This window comes from Symphalangus syndactylus, chromosome 9 (assembly GCF_028878055.3).
Source record: "Symphalangus syndactylus isolate Jambi chromosome 9, NHGRI_mSymSyn1-v2.1_pri, whole genome shotgun sequence".
Lineage (NCBI taxonomy): Eukaryota > Metazoa > Chordata > Mammalia > Primates > Hylobatidae > Symphalangus > Symphalangus syndactylus.
The window spans coordinates 79,974,621-80,001,335 of NC_072431.2; the positions used below are offsets into that span (position 1 = coordinate 79,974,621).

The 26,715-nt window shown below is 44.2% G+C and overlaps 1 protein-coding gene across 15 annotated transcripts in view; it reads left to right on the top strand.

Moving 5' to 3' along the window:
- The window catches only part of GRB10 (growth factor receptor bound protein 10), a 204,259-nt gene that overhangs the window by 142,109 nt on the left and 35,435 nt on the right, over nucleotides 1–26,715 (top strand). For all 15 annotated transcript variants that reach the window (XM_055293144.2, XM_055293137.1, XM_055293145.2 and 12 more), the window contains one exon: nucleotides 24,577–24,733. In XM_055293144.2, coding sequence (XP_055149119.1) covers nucleotides 24,577–24,733 — 157 coding nt within the window. The remainder of the gene's footprint in view (nucleotides 1–24,576; nucleotides 24,734–26,715) is intronic.

The window sequence follows — 26,715 nt, forward strand, 5'->3', positions numbered from 1 at the left end:
TGTTGCAGATGTGATTCATCAAGATGAGGTGGTACTGTAGTAGGCTGGGCTCCTTACCCAATATGACTGGTGTCCTTTTCTAAGGGGAAATTTGGACACAAATAGACACAGGACGAGAATGCCACATAAAGATAAAGGTGGAGATTGCAGTGATGCTTCTATAAGCCAAGGAATGACAAAGATGCCAGCAGCCACCAGAACCTCCAGGAGAGGCCAGAAGTGGATTCTCCCTCCAGACCTCGGGAGGATCAGACCTGCTTGCATCTTGATCGTGGATTTCTGTTCTGTGAAACTGTGAGACACTGAGTTTCTGTGAAGTCATCTAGTTCACGGCATTTTGTTATGGCAGCCATAGCAAACTAATACACATACACTGAAATATTTCTAGGTTGATTAATCTGTTAATAAAAAGTCAGACCTTAGGAGGAATAGAAAAATATATAGTTGAATAATTAATTGGTCCTCAGATTAAGGAATGAAACCCTAACTATTAAAGCAATAGGTAAAATCATACTGGAAGATTGCTGGATTTGACCATGAAGAAAATTAATGCTATAAATCAAATGTTAAACTGTTGATAAGCTGCAAAAGAATATTTGCAATATTTACATTTGCAATATCCTAAATAAAGAGCTCTTATAAATCAGTAAGAAAAAGGTAAATCTCCTCTATCCCTTGATTTTTTTTTTTTCTCCCAGGAGATTTTCCTACTTCCAGTTCATTCACTACTTTCATGAAAAAGACAACTTTTTACTCCTTTTCTTCCCCCTTCTAACTTCTCACCTGGTATCCTAGCCTTGGGCTTAGTAGGCAGGACCTGCTCTCAATGAGAACCACCTGCTGTGTCTACCACCTGTTTTATCCATTCCCCATCAGCACGCACCTGCCTGCCTTCCCACCCAAACAGGGGAACACATCCTTACATCTTCCCAGGGCCACCACTCCATTCACAGCTGCCCCCTTTATCTTCTCTAGGACATTGAGTCTGTAGTCATTGATTGTCTTTTCCTTCCTGCATGGTCAGTTTCGTCCTCATTCCAGAATCATTCCTGCCTGCATGCAGACATGCCTTGACACATCTCATCTAAGTGAAGCCCTCTTGTGGCCACATTCCTCTCTGACTGCTGCTTCGTTTTATGCTGCTTTTCTGCAGACCTCTCAGGACCAGCTGCTTGACTCCCTGTCTCTACTTTTCCTCTCCTGGTTTCACCCCCGCCCACCTTAGTTGGCGCTCCATTCCACTAGCTGCCTGAAATGGGTCTCATCAAGGGGCCTTGTGGCCTGCCTCTAGTTAAGACCAGTGGCCAGTTCAGGGTGGCATCTTTGGTGGCATCTCAGCAGCATGTGACACAGCTTTGATTCCTGGAAACTTGCTTCTCTAAGTGTTTTTGACCCCAGCTTGTGATCTCTTCATCTCTCTGTTCCTTCATCCCTTTTCATCCCTTTGCTGTCTCCTGCTCTGCCAGGCTGCTGGGTGTTTGGAAGCCCGCAAGCCTGTGTCCTCAGCTTCCTCCACTCTAGTGGTCTTCTCTCTGAGAGACTGCATCTGGCCCCATGCCATCAGATGCCATCTCTCTGCTCATGACCCAGTTCTATAACCAGAACAAGTCACTGCTGAAAGGTACCCTCCGTCTTCACTTGGGTCTCTAACTGCCATGTGAAATTTAACCAAAGAAAATGTGGTTGAAGCATACCAAGGCCTCCTCACCTAACTAAAAGGGGTCATTGTCCGCCCAGTTGCTGTGGCCAAGGAAGAGGAGTGTATCATTGATTCCCCCTTTGAACTCAGGTACAAATCCAGTCAACTCTCCCTCTCCAATGTGTCTCATATCTAGTGCTTCCTGTCCTCTCCACCATGCCATCTCCTGTCCCAGCCTGGGACGACACAGCAGCCTGTCTCCTGCTCACCTCGCCTGACATCATCCACAGCCCAGCAGCTCTTGTACGATTTCTGGAGTCATTTGAATCGCACTGTCCTCCCATCACACCCAGAATTAAATCCAAGCTTTCCCCGTGGGGTGCATGGTCCCGTTCTCCATTCCCTCCCCTGTGTGTGTCGTCACTGTGCTCTAGCCGTCCTGGCCTTCTTGGTCCCTCACATTTGCCAGCTCACGTCCACCTATGTGCATTTCCCCTGTGGTGTCTCCACACAGAGGCTCTTTCCTGAGACCTTTTCTTTACTGCCACTTTGTCATCATTCAGGTGTCAGTTCAAATGTCTCTTCCTCTGGGCCTTCCTGGGCTTCTTTGGAAAAGGCAGTGCCCCCAGCCAGCCTCCCTCTGACACAGCACTTGCTTGTGGTCTCCATGTTGTTCACTGTCTGCTGAGATTATCTTGTTTGTTCTCTATTTTTATCACTAGAACATCAGTGATGTTCACTGCTCTGTCCACACCTCCAAGAATGGAGCCCAGCACATCCCAGGCAGGCGAGTACAAGGACGATGGCCTTGTTTTTATAGAAGTTCTGGGTGCTCTTCTAGGGGGATGGTCACCCTTGCTTTGGCAGAGCCAGGATCAGAACCCGGCTCCCCAACATGAGTTTCTTACCCCCAAGTCCCGTGGCCACTCAGGAGCAGGAAGAAGAGGCAGCTGCCCTTAACCAATGCATCCATCAGGAGCTAGCCCGACCACATTGAGTAGATCTGAGGTCTGGGAGTCACACTCAGAATATTTACTTTGCCCTCTCCTAGTGGAGAGGCAGAGCTGAGAAGAGTGCCCTCAAAAGCTTCAAAGAAAAGGACCTGGGACCACTTCAAGCAATAAATCCATTGTTATGTCTCAGTGACCTTGATGACCTCCAGAAGTAGTGTGCTGGGCTCAGCACACTGCCCTGAAGAAGGGAAACTCTGGAAGCCCAGAGGGAGTAGCTGCAGGAGGGATGTGGTCAACTGGAAACTCCCCAGGCGTTCTATGGGAGGGGGACCTATGCTCTGCCATCCTTGGGCTGTCAGAGGACTTGGGATAAGGATTCCCAAAGGCAAAATTGAGGATGGGTCTTCCTTTTACCGTCTTGGGTCGAGGCTCTGCCTTCCTTTCCCTCAGATTAAGGCAGTGGTTAAAATTACTGTTTTCAGAGGATTATCATTTTCCTTGGTTTCCTAATGCTCCTTTTTTAAACCTTTTCAAAAACGTTCCAGCTGCCCAGCTTTTGTCCCCACTGTGCTATTCAATTCCTCTTGTTCCCATCAGGGTGGCATCCACGTGGCCAAAGCCAACGCCAACGGGGTTCTCTGTCTTCTGCTTGCCGGGCCTGCAGCAGCATCAGGGCTCCTGTTGCTCACTGCTCTCCTTTCCACAGCTCCATCTGGGTTTCCACCCTCTTTGCTGGACTTTCCTTCTCAGCCGTCGTTGCTGGCTCTTCCGGTCACTGGGCCTTGGTGCTCCGTCTCTCCTCTCTGTGCTCCCTGGACAGCCGTGGCCGTTCCCTCAGCTTTCCATCTTGTCCCTGTGCTGATTACTCCCAGGTTTACATTCCCATCTAAACTCTTCCTCAAGCCCCAGACTCCTGTTTCCAGCTGCTGACGTCGCACCTCCATGTGGGTGCTTAAAAGACACTGCCAACACGATAGGTCCAAAGTCAGCATCTGATCCTTCCCTCCAAACATGATACCTCCAAATTCCCATCTCGGAGCAGCAGACCAGTCCCGCCATCAGAATTCCCAGTTCCCTTCCTCACTCCTCTTTTGAGTTTCACGCCACCCCAGCCTGTGTACCAGAATTGGACAGCGCTTGCCTGTCTCTGCTGTGGGACCCGGGCCTGGGCTTTACCTTCCTTGCCTGTGTCGTCATGGGAGCCTCCTGACTCAGCTGGTCCTCAGTTTCTGCCACCTGGGAGGGAGCATCACAGTCAGCCCGTGGCATCTTTTGCTGCCTTCGAGGACCTTCTTAGCCAGGAGCCCTGTGCTGAATGTTTTTCCTTTGCCTTCTGCAATCTGACAATCTCTGAATTTTGCTTTTTGTCTGTCTCTCCTACTTGAATGAAGTTCCATAAAGTCAAGCGGTTTTATTCCAGACCTAAATCCCGGCACCTTGGTGCCTGGCATAGAGAAGGTTCTCAGGGAGCATCTGCTCAGTGAGTGACAGTGAGGGTGCATCCCCACCCTCCCCATGCAGCTGGGCCTGAGATGACTTGAAAAGGTTCGGCCAATCTGACTCAAATCTGAAAACATTTTTTCAAATTATAGATTACATTTTAGGTTTAATGTTTCATTAAAGTTTGATTACCACTAAATAAACTTTTTTCAGAAAAAGATGTTACTCGTGGAAATCCCTCTTGTAATTCTGTAGTACTAACTATTTTGATCTGCTTTTTAAGTTATAAAATGCTATGGTTAGATGCTATATCTATAGAACCAAGGTCTCTAGACACTGATAGATTCTAAGTGAGTTTATTTTGTTGTTTTGCTGTGACTGTTGTGATTCCTGTCCGAAGAGAGAATTGTACTCTTCATGCCTCAATGAGCTGTCTTCCATTAATAGGCACATTTCATCTTATGCTCCACACTTTCTGCCTCTTTTTAGTTAGTGGTACTTTTATGGATGCCTGGGGTTGCCGACTTTGTGGCTGGGATGAGTGGAGGAGCCTTGAGTCTGGCTCTGCAGCAGGGTTCCTATCTGGCCTCACCAGCCTAACCAGGTGGGATTGGTGCCCATAGCAGCAGGGCTGGTTAAGTCTCAGTAGATGAGATGGAGGATTGGTTGTTGAATCTTTACACCATTTGGTCCAAGAGCTACTTCCTTTTCTGGAGAAAAAGGCCTCCAGGAACATGAGTGCATTAGAAGCTAACATTTTCCCCAGAGATGTTCACGTGAAAACTTTTTCCCACTCTACCCCCACTCATCTCTTTCCAAAGAAGCTGGTTCATTCAGTCAGGGTGTGACAATTTGCAGACCCTAGCACTACAAACAGGATTCAGAGTCAGGAGTAAGTTTGCCATGACTTACTACCATGTCACCTCTATGTCCAACCAGGAGACCAAAAAAAGGAGAACCTATTTTATTTATAAAAATAATGTTCATAGTAAAAAACAAAAAGTGAAACAAATACTACAAAAAGGTATTTGGTAAACGGTGAGATTCACTTTCTTCTCAGTTTCCAACTCCAGTCTCATTCTCCAGCGGTGACACTGCAGACAGTGTCTTGTGTATCTCTTCACAAAATTGATGTGCATTGTATGATTTCCCTTGCAGCTTCATGGTGTTGTGTTGTATGGAGGTACCATGATAGATTTACCTCAACCCTCTTTTGATGAACAGCTCCCTGAAACAAGGGCCCCCATGCTTTCCATTGTGTAACCTCACGTTCTAGGGTGATTGTTGCTATGGGAAAAGACACTACTGCGATGCTTATATACCATTTTCATGGCATATAAGCTTGCTTTTGTTTGCAGCTCTTTCTAATTATGAATAGAGCTGAAATGAACATTCTCGTGCATAGGTCTTTGGTCATGAATGGAGATGTGGATGGATAGACGGATAGATAGGTTGGTTACCAGCAGTGTCATTGCTGGAGCAAAAGTTTTATGTATCTATAAGTATGTGGGTGGGTGTAGAAAATTCATTTTTATAAATAATGCCAAGTGCTGTATGTCACTTATAATATGATAGGAAGGCATGTGACTTGGGGGCTGGCCACTGGCTAGGACTCTGCAGTTCCTCGCAGTGTGGCTTTGGACCAATTCTAATCACTGCCTAGGGCCTCACACCACTGGGGCTCTGGTGACAGTTCCCTGGGTGGTGAGGGGACCGTGTCCAGGCAATCCATCACTTTGATTGGCTGTTTCTGTAGTTTCAAGAAACTCTAGACGATGTTTACTGAGCCTGTCTGGGAGCAAATGGACAGACCCCAAGAGGTCTGATACGACGGCGTTTGCTTTCAGATGTGCCTGGAGACCTCTCGGAGTCTGAGAACTCCGGGCAATTGGAGGATGGGGGTAAGATGTGCACAGTCAGTTTCAGGTACTTACTCTTCTTGGTGTTAGATCTTCTGAGCTGGTGCTCAGCAGATCCTTTTTGTTTGCTTGGTTTTAAAGGAGTTAGTGCCCAAACGGCAGTGTTTTTGGCTCATGTTTCTTCCCTGCCAGCCCAGCAGACATACTCATGGCTGGCTGAAAGCTGCTATGGGTCACTGGTGATTTTTGCTTGGGTTGTGTGGTTTTTAGTATTGAAGAAGTAGCAGGCTGGGAGTCCAAGGGCTGCCAGTGAATGTGTCCTGCTTTTTCAAAGAAATCTCCATAATTTCTATTTTGCCTTTCCAGTTATCAGTATTTTTGTGATTATATAATCTCATTTTGATGGTATGTAAGCTTGCTTTTTAAAAAAATGAATTATGGGCAGTATAAAGATTATTAGCATAAACTATATTCATAGCAAATATATTTTGGAGATAAATTGGGATTTTGAGGGTGAAAATTTTATCTTCAAATACATTTTCTGGAATGTTGTAATTGAATAAAATTATAGCCCTAAACGATAGCTCCATTTATGAAATTTTCTCATGGCTCTCATTTTCTGCGTCATCCAGACTGGAGATGGTACTGGGGATTGTAGACCTTCTGCAGTGTTTTAGCTATTCTGCGCCTGCTGTGTCTCTCAGCTTTTCAAACTTCACTGTGAATCTGCCAGTCTTCCTTCACCAGCTGGTCCGCCCATCCCATACCCAGCCCCATCCACCTGTCTGTCATTGTTCTGTCTGTATAGCATCTGTCCACACCTTCTTGGTCATGGGGCCTTAGCAGACAGGACAGCCCTGCTCCACTGGCCAGTGGGTGGTGGCCCAGTGGGCCGTGTAGAGGCTGATATCCCGCTCTTGCTAGGACGGTGCTGTGATCCAGGGTACCGCTTGCACAGCAGGCCTTACAGAGCTTACCTGAGGTTCCCTACTCAGGAAATCAGTTAGACCTGTCCTGCTTACTGATGGGCCCAGGTGAGAGTTTTTCTGAAACGGAATGCCCATCAGTCAATGACAGGGTTTGAAATAAGACATGAAGGAGAAGTTGTCCTGATAAAGACAGTACGTTACCATAAAAGTAGACTGATTATACTGCATGCGTTTCAGGTTGCTGGGGGTCTGTTTTTGGGCTGCTGATACAAGAGGGAGGAAGAAGGCAGTGGAGGCGGATGCCACGTCCCTTCCCTATCTGTGTCCCTGAGCTCGGCCATCACATAGCCACCAAATAAAGAGCTCGGGCATGGACTAGGGGAACCTGTGATGGTCAGCTCATGGGACCTCGGGCAGGTGAACACACACCTATAGGGACCCAGTTCCAGGGGCTGGACTCACGGAACCCCACCTGGACACCTGGGATATTTTGTTGAACCCATTGAGCTCCTAGTCTATGACTGAGCCACACTGGCTGAGTATTTTGGATCTTAAATATCCGGGATAGTGAAGACAACTGCTGAATGGAAAAGGAACAGAGATGCTCCTGGTGAAGATAGCCCTGAAACAAGGGCCCCCATGCTTTCCACTATGTAACCTCATGTTCTAGGGTGATCGTTAGTATGGGAAAAGATACTACTGAGATGCTGAGTGAAGAGAGGAGAGCTGCAGGTCATTATTTTCATGCATGTATGTTTCTTTAAAATTTTATTTTGAAAAAACTTCAAATGTACAGAGAAGTTGCAGTAATAGAGCAAAGAATTCTCATATATTCTTTACCCTGATTCCCCAATTGTTAATATCTCTGCCACATTTTAAGTCATTTCCTGTACATATATAGAGATACATATATGCACATATATACATTTATATGTACACACACCATGATTCTTTGGACCATTTGAGACTCATTAGTAGATATCAAGTCCCTTTACTCCTAAATACCTCAGAGTCTATTGACTAAAAACAGGGTTACTCTCTTACATATCATAATAAAGTTACCAAAGTCAGGATATTTACCCTTAATAAGATGCAGGGTTGAAATGTACAGACCTCATTCAGGTTTCCCCGACTGTTCATATAAACATCCTTTATGTTATTCTTTTATTCTGGTTCAGGAACCATTTGCATTCACTTTAAGATCTCTTTAGTTTCCTTTAGTACAGAGCGTTCCTCAGCCTTTCCACACCTGTCGTGACGGATGGGATTTCTTGAAGGGCCACTTTGGTTTGTGTGGTGTTTCCTTGGAGTCCCATCTGGTGCACAGACAGGAGGCTGTGGCCTATAGGCATGATGATGTTGGCTGGTCCAGTTTATGCTGATGTTGATATTTATGACTTGATTAGGGTGTTGTCTCTTAAGTTTCTCATTGTTAAGTTACTATAGTCTTTCCCCAGTGTACGTGGGGGATTGGTTCCAGGACCCCCTGCATGTACCCTAATCTGCTCATACTCAAGTCCTGCAGTCAGCCCTTGGAACCCAAACATACAAAAAGTTGGCCTTTCATATACACAGGTTTCAAATACCACCAAGACTATTTTCCATCTGCATCTGGTTGAAAAAACTATGCTTATTACTGGACCCGAATGGTTCAAACCTGTGTTGTCCAAGGGTCAAATGTATTTTCCTTTTGTAATTAAGAAGTAATTTGAAGGAAGATGATTTGAGACTGTGTCGATCCTCTGCTCTCTGCAGATGCCATTGACTGGTGCTTTCCTGATGATTTTGTCCAGTTTGTCTATCATTCTACATTCTTGAGTAGGCATTCTGCTTGAAGGAATATCAGTTATTATTTTTTGTTTTTGTTCCTTATTTAGTTTCCAAATTTGCTACAATGAACACATTATATTTATAATAGAAAACTAATGTATGTATGTGTCTATGTGTGTGTGTGTGTAGGAGTATAATGATTGAGTATCTGAAATGCTTGGCACCAGAACTGTTTCAGAGTTCAGATTTTTTTCTGATTTTGAAATGTTTGCAGTACACTTACTAGCTGAGTATCCCAGTCTGAAAATCCAAAATGCTCCAATGAGCGTTTCCTTTGAGTATCATGTCAGCACGCAAAAAGTGTCAGATTTTAGAGTTTTTTTGGATTTTGTATTTTTAGATTAGCAATACTCGACCTATATGTATGTGTATATATATTTATGTGTATATGTGTACGTATGAAGCATGTGTATGTGTGCATATGTGTATGTGTGCATGTTTGCATGTATATGTGTATGTGTTTATGTATGTGTAGGTGTATACAGCATATATGTGTGCACATGTGTGTGTCTGCATATGTGCATGTGTTTATATGTGTGTGTGCATGTGTGCGTGTGTGTGTGTGTGTGTGTGTGTGTGTGTGTGTGTGAAGTTTCCAAGCCCATAATCTCTTTGGTTGGCTGTTCTGGCCCGTTGGTTCTGAGTGCATGGCCCTTTGTCCTGCCTCTCCTGGCTGCATGCTCTGCAGTTTCCCCTGCTGGTTCTGCCTCCTGCTTAGGCCTCTGAGGCTCAAGAGGAGGGGACAGTGAGTGGAGTGCAACAGGACCCAGAACAGCTAGTTAAGAAAACTCCCAGGCACACTGCAAGCTAGGTTAGAGACAGATTTTGGAGTCTCTGTGCAGAGCCCCTGTCGCTGCAGCGGAACTCCTCACCTTCTCCACACCTCGTGTTCCTCAGGTGAGCAGCAGTGGGTTTGTGCAGACTTCCTGGTACTCTGCTGCTGGCCAGGTTGAGCCTTCCCACGCCCTTGCCTCCTCGGCGCCAGTATGCAGACACGCTCTGGGCTAGCTCACGGTAAATCCTCAGGCCACTGAGCATCAGCCCAAGAGAAGGCTGTCACCACCAGCAGTCCCAGTGCCTTCTCTCGCCAGTGTCACCAGCTGACTGTCCTGCCGCAGAGACGTTGGAGCAGCAGGAGTGGACACTGCGGCCCCGCAGCTGTCCACGTACGTGTTTGTGTTTGTGATGGTCTGCCTTGTCTGTGTGTCTGGAACTCATGGTTCCACCCCTCCCAACTTTGCACAGCTGCAGGGACCATGAGTGGCTGCAGCCCTCAGCTGCTGTCATTGTCCTTACACAGGAAAATGAGTGCCCCCAAGTGGCCTCTGGCCTGAAGAAAGTCCTTTTCCTTATCTGTTCTAAATGTACTGTCCTTCACAGCTCTCATGAATGTGTCCTTGTTATACTAGTGCCAGGGCTTTTAGGTTGCCCTTCGGGGAAACTTGCATGCCCAGTAGAGGGAAGCCATTCAGATAGGGACATCTTGGTGCAATGTTGAATGGAAGACCTGAACAGTCACCAGCAAAATGTTTTGGCTGAGAATGTAAGAAGCTGTAGGTTTGAATGAAGGCCACGCCCCTCCCCCCTTTTTTGATGAGTATAAAATTCAAGCATAGTAGAAGTGATGCAAGCAACTCTTTCCTAGGGTTCATTCACCGAACAGACGAACAGGTGGACAGTGCAGAGTGAGCAAGAGCAAGCAAGAGCGAGGAAGAGTGAGCAAAATGTGACTCTGTGCAGGAGCTTAGGAGAGGAAGAAAGACAAAAAATTTGTTCCCAGCAACAGTGGTAGGCACTCACTGGATTGGCAGCAGGACCACGTTCCCATGAGCCTGTGTGACTAGCCCTGGAGAGGAGATGGTGCTGTGCCTGTGTCACGTGAAGAACTGAGGCTCCAGGCACTACAGCCTGCCTTTCTGTGCTCAGCTCCATCGGGCTGGGATCCGGCAAAGCTGAGGATGGAAGGCCACAGAGGCCCTCCCCTGAGTCCATCTACAAGAAAAACAGTTCAGTGCTGTAAACGATGTACAAGGAATAGATTAGGTAGAGGCAAGAGTCCCAAAGTTAATTCCAATTTAGGAAAAACTTCAGCTCATACTCCTGGACATCATGGATGAGGTCAATGAGATGTCAGAAGAAAAGGAAGATTTTAAATGTGAGATGATTTGGATGGCAAATAAACTACAGAGAGAAGAGAGAGAATGCTGGCTCTCCTCATAGGTTTGAGAGGAAAGGTGAAATTCTCTTTATGGTCAAGTTTTGTAGCAATGTCTGACTCAAGGGAAAATACGTAAATTCTAATTCTAACTAAAATACAGTCCTGGGTTACAGCATCCTTTTGAAGTTTAGCGCCTTCTAAATAGAAGGGTGGAGGGGCACAGGACTAAATGCTCGGCCTTGCAGTAAACCTAATGTGGTGTCATGGTGTCTCCAAATGTACCACAGGCTTCCACCACGATGTCACCCATCTGAAGGTTACCTCGAAGGGGGCAGCCATTCCTCCAACATGTCCTTCTGTGCCTGCTGGACCTGCCTCTGTCGTGACCACACGATTAAAGTAGGAATTCAGATTGTGGCACATAGCCCATTTCGGGATCTCCAACATCCTTAGAGCCAAAAACCATACCCAACAAGGAGTCGTGTGAAAACAGAAATCTCTAGCTGACTGTAAAGCAAGCTAACCGTGTCCCTTCTGGAATCTTAGCCCCAAGGGACAGTAGCTCCAAGAGGGCCCTGCCCCTGTTTGGGAGGAGCCCTCAGGTTGTATCTTCCGCCCTGAGATCACGCCCTAAAAGATTAAACCTTTCTGGAGATGACCCCAGCAAGGACACTGGTACTGGGGGTCACAGCCCAGATGCCTTTCATGCGATACTTTCTTATCTTTGCTCCCCTTTAATCCACCAATGGAGATTTTTTTAAAGTGGTTTTCAATTTTATTTTTGACAAAATGATTCTATTTTATAAAAATATGTTTTTCAAAATAACAGGCTATGCATATCCATTTTAGAAAAGTTAAAAAAAAAAGCAGATGAGCACATCAAAACTGATTCTTCCAAATAAGCCTGTCTACTTGGTATAAAACAAGGGTAGAGGCTACTGCTTTGAATCTTGTTGTCCACCGCCTTAGCCAGTGAGACCTGTTCACTGTGGAAAGTCCTATTAGGGTCTCTGAAAACCATGGCTGACTTTCTTTCTTTCTTTCTTTCTTTCTTTCTTTTTTTTTTTTTTTTTTTTTTTGGGAGACAGAGTCTTGCTCTGTCGCCCAAGCTGGAATGCAGTGGCGCGATCTCGGCTCACTGCAAGCTCCGCCTCCCGGGTTCACGCCATTCTTCTGCCTCAGCCTCCCGAGTAGCTGGGACTACAGGCACCTGCCACTACGCTCGGCTAATTTTTTGTATTTTTAGTAGAGACAGGGTTTCACCGTGTTAGCCAGGATGTTCTCGATCTCCTGACCTTGTGATCCGCCTGCCTCGGCCTCCCAAGGTGCTGGGATTACAGGCGTGAGCCACCGCGCCCGGCAAACCATGGTTGACTTTCAAGAACTCTTTAGTTATTTCTAGAACTTTATCTCCTTTAGAGAAAAGGATTTTTAAAAACAACGTCTTTTTAATTTTCACTGCAAACTTGAAATCTATCAATTATAAAGCAGAATTTTAAAACGTATTTTTAAATTTTAGACATGGGGGCGTATGTGCAGGTTTGCCACATGGATATATTGCATAATAATGAGGTTTGAGTTTCTACTGTACCCATCACCCAAATAGTGAAGATTGTACCCAACAGGTAATTCTTAAAGCCCTCACCCCCTCCTTCCATCTTTCTCCATTTTGGAGTCCCCAGTGTCTATTAATTCCATCTTTATGTTTATGTGTATGCATTGTTTACCTCCCACTTGTAAGTGATAATATATAGTATTTGCTTCTTTGTTTCTGAGTTAATTCACTTAAGATAATGGCCTTCAGCTCCACCCACGTTGCTGCAGAAGACATGATTTCATTCTTTTTTATGACTACATACTATTCTGTGGTGTATATTGCCACTCTTTAAATCCAGTCTACCATTGATAGACATTTAGGTAGATTCTATGTCTTTGCTATTGTGAATAGTGCTTTGATAAACATACAGATACATGTCTTTTTAATATAATGATGTCTTTTCCTTTGCATACATGCCCAGTAGTGGGATTACTGGGTTGAATGGTAATTCTGTTTTTATTTCTTTGGGATATCTCCATACTGTTTTCCATACAGGTTGTGTTAATTTATATTCCCACCAACAGTGTATTTGGCTTTCCTTTTTTCCACACCTATGTCAACACCTTTTGTTGACTTTTAAGTAATAGCCATTCTCAGTGGTATAAGATGATGATCTCATTGTGGTTTTAATTTGCATTTCTCTGATGACTAGTGATATTGAGCATCTCTTTATATGTTTATTGGTCGCTTGTATGTCTTCTTTTGAGAAATGTCTGTTCATGTTGTTTGTCCATTTTTTAATGGGATTGTTTGTTTTTTTCTGGCTGAGTTGTTTGAGTTCGTTTTAGATTCTGGGTATTAGTCCTTTGTCGGAGACATAATTTGCAAATACTTTCTCCCATGCTCTAGGTTGTCTGTTTACTGCACAGAATCTTTTTAGTTTAATTAAGTCCCACTTGTCTATTTTTATTCCTGTTGCATTGCTTTTGAGGGCTTAGTCGTAAATTCTTTGCCTAGGTCAAAGTCCAAAAGTTTTTTCCTAGTGTTTCTTCTAGGACTTTTATAGTTTCCAGTCTTACATTTAAGTCTTTAATCCATCTTGAGTTAATTTTTGTACATGGTGAGAGACAGGGGTCCAGTTTCACTCTTCTGCATATGGCTAAAATTTCCTGTAGATGTTTTAGTTTGTGTGGATAGAGATGTTCATAGAGATAGCCAATTTTCCCAGAACTATTTATTGAACAGCGTGTCTTTTTGCCATTGTTTATTTTTGTCAACTTGGTCAAAGATCAGTTGATTGTAAGTATGTGGCTTTATTTCCGTGTTCTCTATTCCATTTCATTGATTTGTATGTCTGTTTTTGTACTAGTACCATGCTGTTTTAGTTCCTTCAGCCATAAAATTTGAAGTCAGGTAATATGATACCTCTGGCTTTGTTCTTTTTGCTTAGAATTGCTGTGGCTATTCAAGCTCTTTTTTTTTTTTTTTTTTTGTTCCACATGAACTTTACAATATTTTTTTCTAATTCTGTGAAGAATGACACTGGAAATTTAATAGAAATTATGTTGAATCTGTAGACTGCTTTGGGGGCAGTATGGTCACTTTAATTATACTGATTCTTCAATCCGTGAGCATGAGATGTGTTTCCATTTGTTTGTGCCATCTATGATTCCTTTCATGAGGGTTTGTAGTTTTCCTTTGTGGAGATCTTCCACCTCCTTAGTTAGATGTATTCTTAAGTATTATGTGTATGCATGTTGTGTGTGTGTGGCCATTTTAAACATGATTGAGTTCTTGATTTTGTTCTCAGTTTGAATATTATTGTTGTATAGAAATGCTAATGATTTTTCTATGCTGATTTTGTATTCTGAAGCTTTACTGAAGTCGTTTATCAAGTCTAGGAGTCTTTTGGAGGTATCTTTAGGGTTTTCTAAATATAAGATTAAGGCAGTGGCTCACACCTGTAATTCCAGCCCTTTGGGAGGCTGAGGTGGGTGGCTCACTTGAGTCCAGGAGTTCGAGACCAGCCTGGACAGTATAGGGAGACCTCATCTCTAAAGTACAAAAAAAATTAGCTGGGTGTGATGGCACATGCCTGTAGTCCCAGCTACTTGGGGAAGGTAAGGTGGGAGGATCACTTGAGCCCAGGAGAAGGAGGTTGCAGTGAGCTGAGATCATGCCACTGCATTCCAGCAAAGTGACAGAGCCAGACCCTGCCAAAAAACAAAAACAAAACAAAAAAATACACAACTCATGCTATCAAATGAACACAGAAAATTTGACTTTCTCTTTTTCAATGTGGGTACCTTTTATTTCTTTCTCTTGCATGATTGCTCTGGTTAGGGCTTCCAGTGCTACTTTTAATAGTAGTGGTGAGAGTGGACATTCTTATCTTATTCCAGTTCTTAGGGGGAAATGCTTTTCACTCTTCCCCATTCAGTATGATAGTGGCTGTGGGTTTGTCCTATATGGCTCTAATTATTTTGAGGTATGTTCTTTTAGTGCCTAGTTTGTTGAGGGTTTTTTTCATGAAGGGTTGTTGTATTTTACTGAATGCTTCTTCTGCATCCATTTAGATGATCATATGGTTTTTGTTTTTAGTTCTGTTTATGTGATGAATCACATTTATTGATCTGCAGATGTCAAACTATCCTTGCATCCCTGGAATTAAACCCACTTGATCATGATGTATTATCTTTTTAATGTCGTATTTGCTTTGCTAGTATTTTGTTGAGGATTTTCACATCTATGTTTTTATAAGGGATATTGGCCTGCAGTATCCTTTCTTTGTTGTGTCCTTGCCTGATTTGGTATCAGGGTGACACTGGTTTTGTAGAATTAGTTAGGAAAGAATTTCTTCTCAAATTTTTGGAATAGTTTCAGTAAGATTGGGACCACCTCTTGTTTGTATGGCTGTTAAAATTTGGCTGTAGGGTCAGGTGTGGTGGCTCACACCTGTAATCCCAGCACTTTGGGAGGCTGAGGTGGGTGGATCACCTGAGCTCATGAGTTCGAGACCAGCCTGGCCAACATGGCAAAACCCTGTCTCTACTAGAAAATACAAAAATTAGCCAGGTGTGGTGGCACGTGCCTGTAGTCCCAGCCACTTGGGAGGCTGAGGTAGAAGAATCGCTTGAACCCAGGAGGTGGAGGTTGCAGTGAACCGAGATTGCACCACTGCACTGCACTCCAGCCTGGGAGACAGAATGAGACTCTGTCTCAAAAACAAAACAAAACAAAACAAAACAAAAAAAAAAAAAAAAAAAAAAGCTGTGGATCCATCTGGTCCTGGGCTTTTTTTTTTTTTTTTAATTGGAAGATTTTTATAATTACTAATTCCATTTTATTACCCCTACTGGTCTATTTAGGATTTCTGTTTCTTCTGATTCAATCTCAGGAAGTTGTGTGTTTCCAGGAATTTATCCATTTCCTCTAGGTTTTTTAGTTTGTGTGGATAGAGATGTTCATAATAATCTGTGATGATCTTTTGTATTTCTGTGGTATCAGTTGTAATGTCACCTTTTTCATTTCTGATTGTGCTCATGTGAATCTTCTTTTGTTCTTGGGTAAACTTGCTAGCTATCAATTTTATTTATCCTTTCAAAGAACCAATTTTTTTATTTCATTGATCCTTTGTGGGGTTTTTTGTTTTTTGTTTTGTTTTTGGGGGTCTCAATAACACTTAGTTCTGCTCTGATCTTTATTTCATTTCTTCTGCTAGCTTTGGGTTTTGTTCTTGTTTTTTTAGTTCCTTGAGGTGTGACATTAGGTTGTTAATTTGAGAACTTTCTTTTTGATGTAGACATTTAACACTATAAAACTTACTCCTTAGCACTGCTTTTGCTGTATTCCAGAGGTGTTAATATGTTGTGTCTCTATTTTCATTAAAAAAATTTTTTTTTCTGCCTTAAGTTCATTGTTTATCCAAAAGTCATTCAGGAGCATGTTTCTTAGTTTCCACGTATTTGTACAGTTTTGAGAGTTCCTTATGGTATTGATTTTTAATTTTATTACACAGTGGTCCAAGAAGATACTTGATATGATTTTGATTTTTTAAAAAATTTATTGAAATGTGCCTTATGGCAAAGCATCTGGTCAATTTTGTTTCGTGTGCAGATGAGAAAAATGTATATTCTGCAGGTGCTGGGTAGCATGTTCTATAAATGTTTATTATTTCCATTTGATCAGGTCTAGCTTAAGTCCAGAGTTTCTTTGTTGACTTTCTGCCTCAGTTACCTGTCTAGTGTTGTCAGTGGGGTGTTGTAGTCCCCCACTATTACTGTGTTGCTGTCATTCTCTTCTTTAAGTGTAGTCGTATTTGTTTTATGAATGTGCATGCTTTGGTGCTTGCACACGTATTTCCAAAAGTTATGTCCTCTTGTATTGAATGCATTCTTATGATATAATGCCCTTCATTGTCTCTTTTTTTAAAACTGTTGTTATCTTAAAGTCTGTTTTATCTGATATAAGAATGGCTACTCCTGCTCACATTTGTTTTCCATTGCATGATATATATTTTTCCACCCATTTACTTTGAGTCTGTAGATGTCTTTAACCATTTGGTGGGTCTCTTGTAGGCAGCAGATGGCTGGGTCTTGTTTTTTTATCCAGTTTGCCAGTCCATGTCTTTTAAGTGGAACATTTAGGCCATTTATGTTCAAGTTTAATATTGGTATTTGAAGTGTTATTCCTGTCATAGTGTTGTTAGCTGGTTTATTTGTAGTCTCAGTTGTGTAATTGCTTTATACAATCAGTGACCTTTGTCTACTTATGTGTGCTGTTATGATGGTGAGTATCATCCTTTTGTTTCCATTTTTATAACTCCTTTGAGAATTTTTTTGTAGGATTTGTCTAGTAGTGGCAAATTCCCTCAGCATTGGCTTATCTGGGAAAGGCTTTATTTCTCCTTCATTTTGGAAGCTTAGTTTGGCAGAATATAAAATTCTTGACTTAAATTTCTTTTTTCTTAAAGGAGGCTAAAAACAGACTCCCAATCTCTTCTGACTTGTAAGGTTTCTGCTGAGAAGTCCACTGTTAGTCTAATGGGATTTCCATTATGGGTGATTTGACACTTCTGTCTAACTGCTTTTAAGATTTGTTCTTTCATGTTGACCTTGAGTTAATCTGATGACCATTCTTTGGTGAATGTGCATCTTCTATAGTATCTCTAATGGGTTCTCTGATTTCTTGTATCTGCATATCTACATCTCTAGCAAGTTTGGGGAAATTTTCCTGAGTTATTTCCCCCAAATATGTTTCCAAACTTATTTTTTTTCTTCTCCCTCAGGAATACCTATAAGTCCTAGGTTTAAATAATCTTACATTTCTCAAAGGCTTTATTCTTTTTTAAAAAATTGTTTTTTCTTCTTATTTGGGTTAATTCAAAAGTCTAGTCATCAAGCTCTGAAATTCTTCTGCTTGGTCTACTCTATTGTTAAAGCTTTCAACTGTGTTTTGAAATTCCTTCAGTGAATTTTTCATTTCCAAAAGTTTTTGTTGTTGTTGTTTTGTTTGTTTGTTTTTAGTATATCTATCTCATTTTTCATCTCCAGAATTACTCTTCTGGTTTTTTTTGTGTTGGTTTTCAACTTTCTCTTGGCTTTCATTGAGCTTCCTTACACTTCATATCTTGAATTCTTTATCTGTCATTTCAAAGTTTTCATTGTGGTTAGAAGCCATTGCTAGAGGGCTAATGTGGATGTCACAACAGTGTTTCTTCATGGAGCTGGAGTTCTTGTGTTGGTTTCTTCTCATCTGTAGAAGCTGTCACTTCTTATTTTTGAATTTGCTTTCATTTGGTTGGGATTTTTCCTTCCCTCCCCCACCTTGAGGATGTGACTGTTCTGTATGTTGGTTAAGTTCGTTTGTCTTGGCTTCTCTGTAGTTTTAGGGGGCCAAGGCTTTTATGAATTACTTGGTTATAGATAGCTTTAGTGTAGTGGTTTTCTCAAATGCTAGTTGTTTGTAGGTTGTAGTAACAGTGTGCTGGGCCAGGGGTCAGACTTACTGTCTCCTACAGAGAAATGGGGAGGTGGAGGTTTCAGGAAGCTTATCTCATCCCCCACCGCTGTATACTTCTGTCAGCAGGGATTACATTGAGTTATGCAGTTCACCCTACAGGCCAGTAGGTGGCGCTTGCAGTTGAGAGGCAGTTGCAATAATAGCAGTGGAATTTTTGGCCTTTGTTGATGTGGGGAAATACCAGGGTTTCCTTGGTCATGGGCAGGATTCCCAGGGATCCCGTCCTGCACTCTGCCACCACCCTGGCTGGAGGCGGCAGAGCTGGGCAGGGCTGGGTCTGGCAAGCCTGTGACCAGGCTCTTCAGGGCAGGTGCAAGCACCAACCTTGGTGGGGGTCTAGGGACAGCTCTCAGGCCACTGGGACAACCCTCTAGTGTGCAGCACAATTGCCTTTCCTGCGCAACAGAGTCTCTTCAATAGGAGGAGCAACTTGGATGCTTAGCCCAGCAGGTAGCCCTGGAGACTGCCAGCTCACACTCCCCCAACCCTGTGGTTCTCCCTCCAGCATCCAGCCCTAGCAACTGGCCCAACCAGCTAGGCTCCTCCCAAGTCATCCGCACTGCCCTGAGCTCTTGGTATTCAGGACCTCAGGACTCCCTGCAGTGGAAACCAAGGCTATCAGGCCACACCCTTCTGGGTCTGGTCTCACTAAGGGTGGGGCACCCGGCTCCCATGCCACCCCTTGAACCTTTGCCACACTCTTTGCTGTGTTCAGACAGTGGGGGCTCCTCCACTATTTGAAATCAGGCCACAAGTCTCATCTCCATAGCCCTGGGCAGTGTGCTGAGTCCTGGGGAGCTGAGACCAGGCCTCAGGGTCAAGCCTCAGCTGTGGTGGGGGACACTGAACTGCTCCCAGGCTAACAACAAACCACTTCAGGTGGGACAATGCAGGCTATTAAGCATTTTTTTTTAAGTAGGTTTGAGTCACTATAATTAAACATGATTATTATGCGTGTTCTCGTTATGGTGAGTAGAGCCATATAATCGTGTAGTGCTTCAGTTATCCCTTATGTCAAGAAATAATATCATTAATTTAAAACAGAACTAAAAAATAGTGGCAGAATTACATTCCTTTTTGGTGAGATTAATTTAGCCTACCCTGGTTGGTTATGCCCTAGTCTGAAGTAAATGTAATTTACCCCAAACCTCCAGGCTTCAGGGTCTGCCCAATTTGAGGCCTTCAGGGCCACATAGAATCAAAAGCCTTTTTGTGTGAAGCCTTGGAGCCCACCTGGTACACGCTGGGTAGTGAGTTGCAGTGGAGAAGAAAGGCAAGCAGAGCCAGGGCGGGGAGCCCTGTTTAGATCCTGTCTCCAGTACTTTCCACCTCTGTGACATCGGGCAAGCTTTCTGCCTTCCAGAAATAGTTCCTCCTCCTATCAAAGGGACAGAGACATGTGCATGGAGTTAAGGCTTCCTCTGCCTTCCTGGCACAGCAGTCTTCCTGCTTTCTTCTCAAGGCCCCTCGGAGGCCAGGTAGGGTAGGGCAGGTCACCCAGAACAGGATTTCGTCCACATTCACAACCTCGTATCACGTTTTCGGGCCCTTTTGCCTGCTTTGATAATTTCTCTTATCCTGTGAATGCCTCCACTTGGCCCAGTGATTACAACCTGGCTTCTCCAAAACATTTACCATGAGTATTTACCAGAGTTACTAAAAACTCCAGTTTACGTTACATCCTAAAAGAGCTTTTGAACTAAAAAGTATGCTAGATCATGATTAAGAACTAGGATGAAGCTGGTCGCAAGAGCTGCTGGCCCAGAAGCCCTCCGATGTCTCGGTTTCTGTGTGAAGGTCTCAGGGTAGGCGTGGATCTCGGCTACTGTGGGTCAGTGTGTGCACCCTGGAGGCCAGGCCGTCTGTCCAGGGACATCTTACGCTGCAGAGGGCTCGAAGAGGACAAAGAGAGTGCCCCATTTGCTATTTTTACAAGGTGATTACTGCTGAGCCTTGAGCAAAGACGCAGCTAGTCAGGAGGTCTTTTGGATGCAGTAATGAGATTCCCTGAGCCTGTAAGTCAGCCAAGAGCAAAGTCTAAGACTGTGGCAGGAAGCAAGAGTGAGGGTCTGTGCTAAGATTGACAGCAAGGAGGGGCCTGAATGACTCCCACACACACATCAACCCTGTGGGGGCCACTGAGACAAAAAACCAGGTGCCCCAGAGTGGAGTTTGGGGCCGTGGAGATAATGATCTACCTTCAACTCCAATTGTTCTTAAACTTCTTCCTTTAAGTTTGCAAAAAAATTAAGCTCTTGCTTTTTTGTCTATGCAGTGAATATGTAAAAAGTGACAACAGAAAGTCTGGGAACAGTGGAACCTTCTATTAGCACTTTAGGGCTTTTATAACGGGATTCAGTGCCAAGCCAGCCAGAGGCCTAGGTAGCTTTGCAAACCATTCCTCCCCCAACTAACTCTAAAAAGACAGAGTTTCATGCTGTTGACATAATTATGCCCTCTTTAATATTGCTGTTATATTTTTAAAAACAATTCGCTATTTAGGGGCTTTTTTGCAGTAGAGAAAAAGAAATTGAGGATTTGAGGGGTGGCTTTTCTGACTGAATTGTTCCTGCTGCGTCTTACTGGTCATGAGGTTTGCTTTCTCAGAACTGAAATCCTGAGTTGGAAGCAGCCTTCAAGGTCCTGCCCCTGCGCCCTTCGGTGGTTGTCCACAGGCCTCCACCTGGAGCCTGCCTTGTTCCCAGATCCACGTTGGATCCAAGCACGTCCCAGGGAGGGCACGTGTGAGGGGCCGGGATCTTTTCAAGAGGGTGTCTCATCAACCCATGTCATAGCAACATTATGAGGCTGGTGCTGCTTACAGATTTCCATTTTACAGATGAGGAAACTGAGGCACAGAGAGGCTGGATAGCTCAGCCATATTCCCACAGCTAGTTACTGATGAAGCATGGTTATGGCCCAGTCTGTTTCTAAGTTCCTCTTTGGAACCACCACCCCAGGCCAAGATAGGTCATAACTAATGTAGTAACTTCCATACATTGATTGAGCAGTGTTTTGCTTACATTACTGATTCTCAGAGCAGTTTCCCACAGCTTGGATGAGGAAAGCAAGTCTTAGATTGCTAATTACCTACCCGAGGTCACAGAGCCAGTAGGAGGCTAAGCCGGGATAGAACTCAGATAGAACTTGTGGGTCTCAGCTTCTCACCCCTCCTGGTATTACCAGATTCTTATATTCCCTTAACAAGTCATACCTTGGAAATTAACTGCCCGTGGTAACAATCTCCGCGCTGAACTGTGAGTTGCTGCAGGGCAAGGGCCTTGACCTGCTCGAGAGAACCTTCTAGGCCCACCTCGTGTGAGATGCTTGAACACTGGATGGGCCAGGGAGACCCAGGCCTGTTCCACAGGAGACCTGGGCCCCCAGCAGTGCTCAGGTGGTTACTGAAGGGGCAGTTGGTGCTGTACAGAATGCTCCTTCTAGAACTGTCAGCTCTAAAAGACTCCGCAGTCGGTGGCTGGCAGTCCCCTGTAATAGGAGCCCTCATACCTCTTGTGTTCCTTACAAACATTCTCATCAGTAGCTCTAAGCGTTAACTGGGTGGTTTGAGATGGCTGGTATACACAGGGCTTTCTTGGTGTTCTGTCTCTGGGGCTTAGTTTTGTGTGTGGTTGGAGGACCCTGGTGAGATTGGGGAAGTACCAGAGAGCGCTGTGTCGGGGCAGAGGGGCCTGTCGCTGGAGCTGGAGGGTGCCTGCCTTTGTGTCTGGCTCAGTCTCCTGCCTGCCTTGCCCCCTCGGGGTCTCGCCAGCCCAGCCTCTGTGGGAATCTAAAAGGAGTGGTGGTGGACGTGTGACCAAGCACATCTCAGCTTTTAATACCCAGGCTATTTATAGACCTTTGGGGGGATGGCTGTGGAACAACAGGGGTTGGGGAGAGAGTTTTAAAAAAAATGCAGCAGGGCTGAAAAAAAAAATGAGAAAACCATTGGCATGGCTGATTTGAACAAGAAAAGTGGCAAAGAGACTTGGAGAGGTATGAAACACACACTTCAGCATAATTTCACTTTCCTAGAGAAGATCATGTATCCTCAGTGCAGATAAGCTCATTGAGAGACTCAGGGAAGAAGGAGCATTAGGAACCCTGATTTGGGGAGCAGAAGGCATGCACTGGTCCTGAAGACATTCCCTATGATGGTTAGCACATTTATAAAGCATTGTTGGAGCTCAGTTATATTTTCCAAATTCCTGTTTTTCTTTTATGTTAATGTATTTTAATAACATTCCTACCTAGAACCCAGAGACATGTTTTCTTCACTTAAATTGTATTTCTGTAGACTTATTCAGCCATGTCAGCTGTATTTGAATATTTCGCTTGTTAGGGGGAAGTATACTTTCATTGAGTGACATAAATTCTGGAAAAGAGATGGTGGATTTCTTGAAAAATAAATAAGATTTGAAAGCAAGTCTCTGGGTCCTGATCCAGCCCCAGCCCTGGGATTTCTTTGAGTTGGAGAAGTGGCCCGTAGGTGGCAGGCAGGGGGCAGTGACCCTACCTGAGAGTGCAGGCTCTCCTGGCTGGTCCCCCGTCTGCTGGGAGGCTAGCCTGCCCTCACAGAGAAGGGCTCTTCCGCTCTCGCTGAGCCCCGCCGCCACCACCCCCACCTGGGCATTCAAGCTTAAGTGACATTGACTCCTTCCTGCCCACCTGGTGACAGCTGAGGGTAGCTAGCTGTAGGAGGGTCAAGAGGGTCTCTGTAGAATGGTATGGTCCCAGTTCCTGATTAAGGTGGGGGCCTCCCAGCCCTTCCCTCTGCTGTCAGACTCCACGCCGGCCACAGAAATCAAAGTTCAGAGCAAGTAAGCACCCCCTTCCAAACACAAGAAAAGGGGTCAGAGAGAGCGGGGAGCCTCGGAGGGAGTTAGTCAGGACAAACTAACATTCTCACCCACCCTGCAGATCCAGCTCCAAGGCTGCCACTGACACGTCAGTTACGGGACAAAGATTATTTGGAGGTTGGCAGATGGGTCTGGATTCAGAGAACGCACGTGCTTCAGCCTCTCAGCTGCCTGTGTGTGACTTCACTGCCATGGGAAAGCATTGAGCGGGGGTTTTTCTGACCAGTTGGTGTGAGAGTTGTGTAGATGCGGTTGTTGTGGTTGTCATCCTCACCCCCAAGTCCGGGTCTTGTCGTATGGGAGTGGGAGAGCAAGTCCGTGGGGTGATTGCATCACCGTGGCTGGATTCACTCCCTAAGGGAGCCGGTGCAAGGCAGCCTGGGAGCCCAGCGGTGGGGCGGGTGGCCTCCTTGCTGCCCAGAGACAGCCTGCCCACCAGGGCACACGCAGGCTCCACACAGCCAGCCTGGGACAGTGGGGAGAGACGGAAACACCCTCCCTTGCAAGAGGCAGTCGCGATTTAAAATGCCATCTTGCTCCGCTGACTGCTTTTTCCGGGCTGTCGAGGTAAGGATTTGTTAAACACACCTCGTGTTCTGGGAAGGGTGCATTCCTGCGGGGTCTTGTCTGGGAGGGATAGACTCCCGTCCTCTGGACTCTACTTCTCCATCCCTTGGCCTGGAGCTGCTCAGTGTTCATGGATTTGAACGGTACTGGGCAAATGAAGCTTGCTTGTAACTTTGTAGGAGTGAGGGGCTAAAGAATCTTGTGAACTATGTTTTTATTATGCCCTTCTTTTGTATTAATTCATCTCCACTCCACCCTGAGCCTCGGTGTCTGTGAGGGGTGAGGTGCTGCGGGAAAGGCTGTAGGTGCCGCTGCTGGACCCTGTGCCCTGGAGAACAGGTGGACTGGTCAAAAGTTATGATGGGAAGAGGGAGATTTACAGGATTTGTTGTTGCTTGCTTGTTTTTTCAATTGGTTCAACTGTAAAATGTCCAACCCCGAGACCACCAGCAGTATTTTAAATGAATCCTGTGAATCCTGTCACTTCGTAAGACAGGTTTGGTGGTTTAGCCATGTGCTTTATGTTCCTGTGAGTTGTCCTGGGCATTTTAAGAGTATCATGTTGTAATCCTACCTGTTCTGCCCCCAGGAGGTGGGAAAGGGCAGGTGGGGAGGAAGAGTCACATCCCTGCAGCTGGTGGGGACCTGTTGGCTGTGTGGAAAAACAGTTGTCCATGTGTTGGAGCACTACCATTTTTACTTTACCTGTTTTCTTTTGTTTCAGTTTTTATTTCTTGAAAGCCTGAAGTTGTTTATCTGTAAGTATCCCCTTTGTGTATTGCAGGATGTTAAAGTCTTTAGTGAAGATGGGACAAGCAAAGTGGTGGAGATTCTAGCAGACATGACAGCCAGAGACCTGTGCCAGTTGCTGGTTTACAAAAGTCACTGTGTGGATGACAACAGCTGGACACTAGTGGAGCACCACCCGCACCTAGGATTAGGTAGGGAACCATCGGAACAGGAATGGCGCCAGGGGATGCTCATGTGCAATTGAATGAAGACCGCTGCTGCCAAATGCCAAATGTGCGACCGCAGTGTCCCCTGCCAAATTAGCAGGCAGTCTCTGGGTTCCCCTCAACTCTCCTGCCTCTTCTCTTTCTCCTAAAATTTCACTCTCCTCCTTCCAGCCCCCTTCCCCTAGTGCTTTGGGAATCTTGCCTTGGATGGGTGAGGTAATAACTTGCCAAGGACTCAGACATGGCGAGGTTCCCTGTGGCTTGTCCAGCCTCCCCAGCTGTCAGAGCCACGTGGAGCTTGCTGCACACCTGTGGGCGGGGGACAGGAGGGAGGTGCCCTTGAGGTGCTCTCGAGAGAGCTGGCCATGCACAGGATTGCAGCTGCCCTTCTGAGATCAGCTCCTGAGCTCATGGGAAGAAGGGAGCCATGGTTATAGGCTGCAAAGTGCAGAGAGGTCCGCTGGGAATTGGAGCAAATTATGAAGCACTGTGCTGTAAGTTCGAATTGAGTCTTGCATGGCATCTCTGCATGCTGGTTAATAAGGCTTTGAACAGTGTTCATGCATGTGTATATGTGTGTGCGCATGTCATGCCTAAAAAGTAAGAGAATATTTTGCATCACAGAATATTTGAAGATATTGACTCTTTACAGAACTTATTGAGGTATTTTGTTCAGGTGACTTATTTTAGGTAAAAAAGCTTTTCAGACTTTTGCTTAAATTCTTATCTGATAAATATAGTTCTTACAAAGTCATAGTAAAATATTTAAAACCAAAATTTTCTCTAAATCAACAGCTATATTTGTTCCATGTCTTGAAAGAGAGAAAAATAACACAGATTGGAAACTTCCCATAGTTCTAAATTTTTCTCATGAACCTTTTTTGAAAGATTAATAAATTGAATTTAAACCTCTAGGTCTGGAATACTTAATTTAAACCTCTAGGTCTGGAGTAGCATTCTTCTGGGTAATATTATACAATTTAAGCCTAAATAATGCAGTGTAAATTTGAGCTGACACCACCTGAAGTCTCTGTTTTCTAATGCGCCCTGTACTTTGGGTAGACGGTATGCTTTTTGAAGGAATTGGATAGAACTCTTGCTGGTTTCTTTCCTATCTCTACCAATTGCCAAATGCATTTGTGTGATGACAGAAGCCTTCTCCTCCATTGTCACTAACAGCTCTCTCCTGCCAGGATCACTTACTAGGTCCACAGTTAGTGACCATGATGTCACAGTTGTTCCCACGGAGACTGGCTGTCCCATCAAGCTCCAGCTTGGGACGTCCATGAGTGGATCCTACAGTGGTCTGATAAGGCTGTCAAAAGCACCTGTTGACACACAAGTAACTTGGACATTAGACAGTAGTGGGAAACCTTCAGCATGTGTCTCTACATGTGTATATATATGTATGAAAAAAATATATATATATATATATAAAATTTTAAAAACAAGTCTGTGTAGTTTGACCCAAATACAATGATTATTGTTGAAAGCCCATTCAAAAGTCTGAATATTCTTTTCATTTGAAAGAACTATGGAAGGGACTTCTGCAGATATTTAGTACTTGAATATAATTGGACACACTCAGGACACATAGAAATTGGGTACAGATATACATACATAAAATTTTAACATATAAGGAATGTTTCAGAGATTTTGAATTATTTCATGTGATACCGTTTGATTTCTAGACTATCATATGGTAGATAAATAAATGTTACATTAAAACTTTAACCAAATGAAGAACCATTTACTCTGAGAGACTAGAAAAAGAAATGTCCATAAGCACACAGGATTTGTAGGGATGTGATATTTACACACCTTATTTCTTTCTCTTCTTTATAGATGGACTTAATACACTCTAGTGGGGGATGACACTTTATTTTAAAATTAAGTATAAAAGGAAAAAAAGGGAAAGGGAAACAAGTGAAATAATTAAAAAAAAAAAGAGGAACATTTGTGTCAAA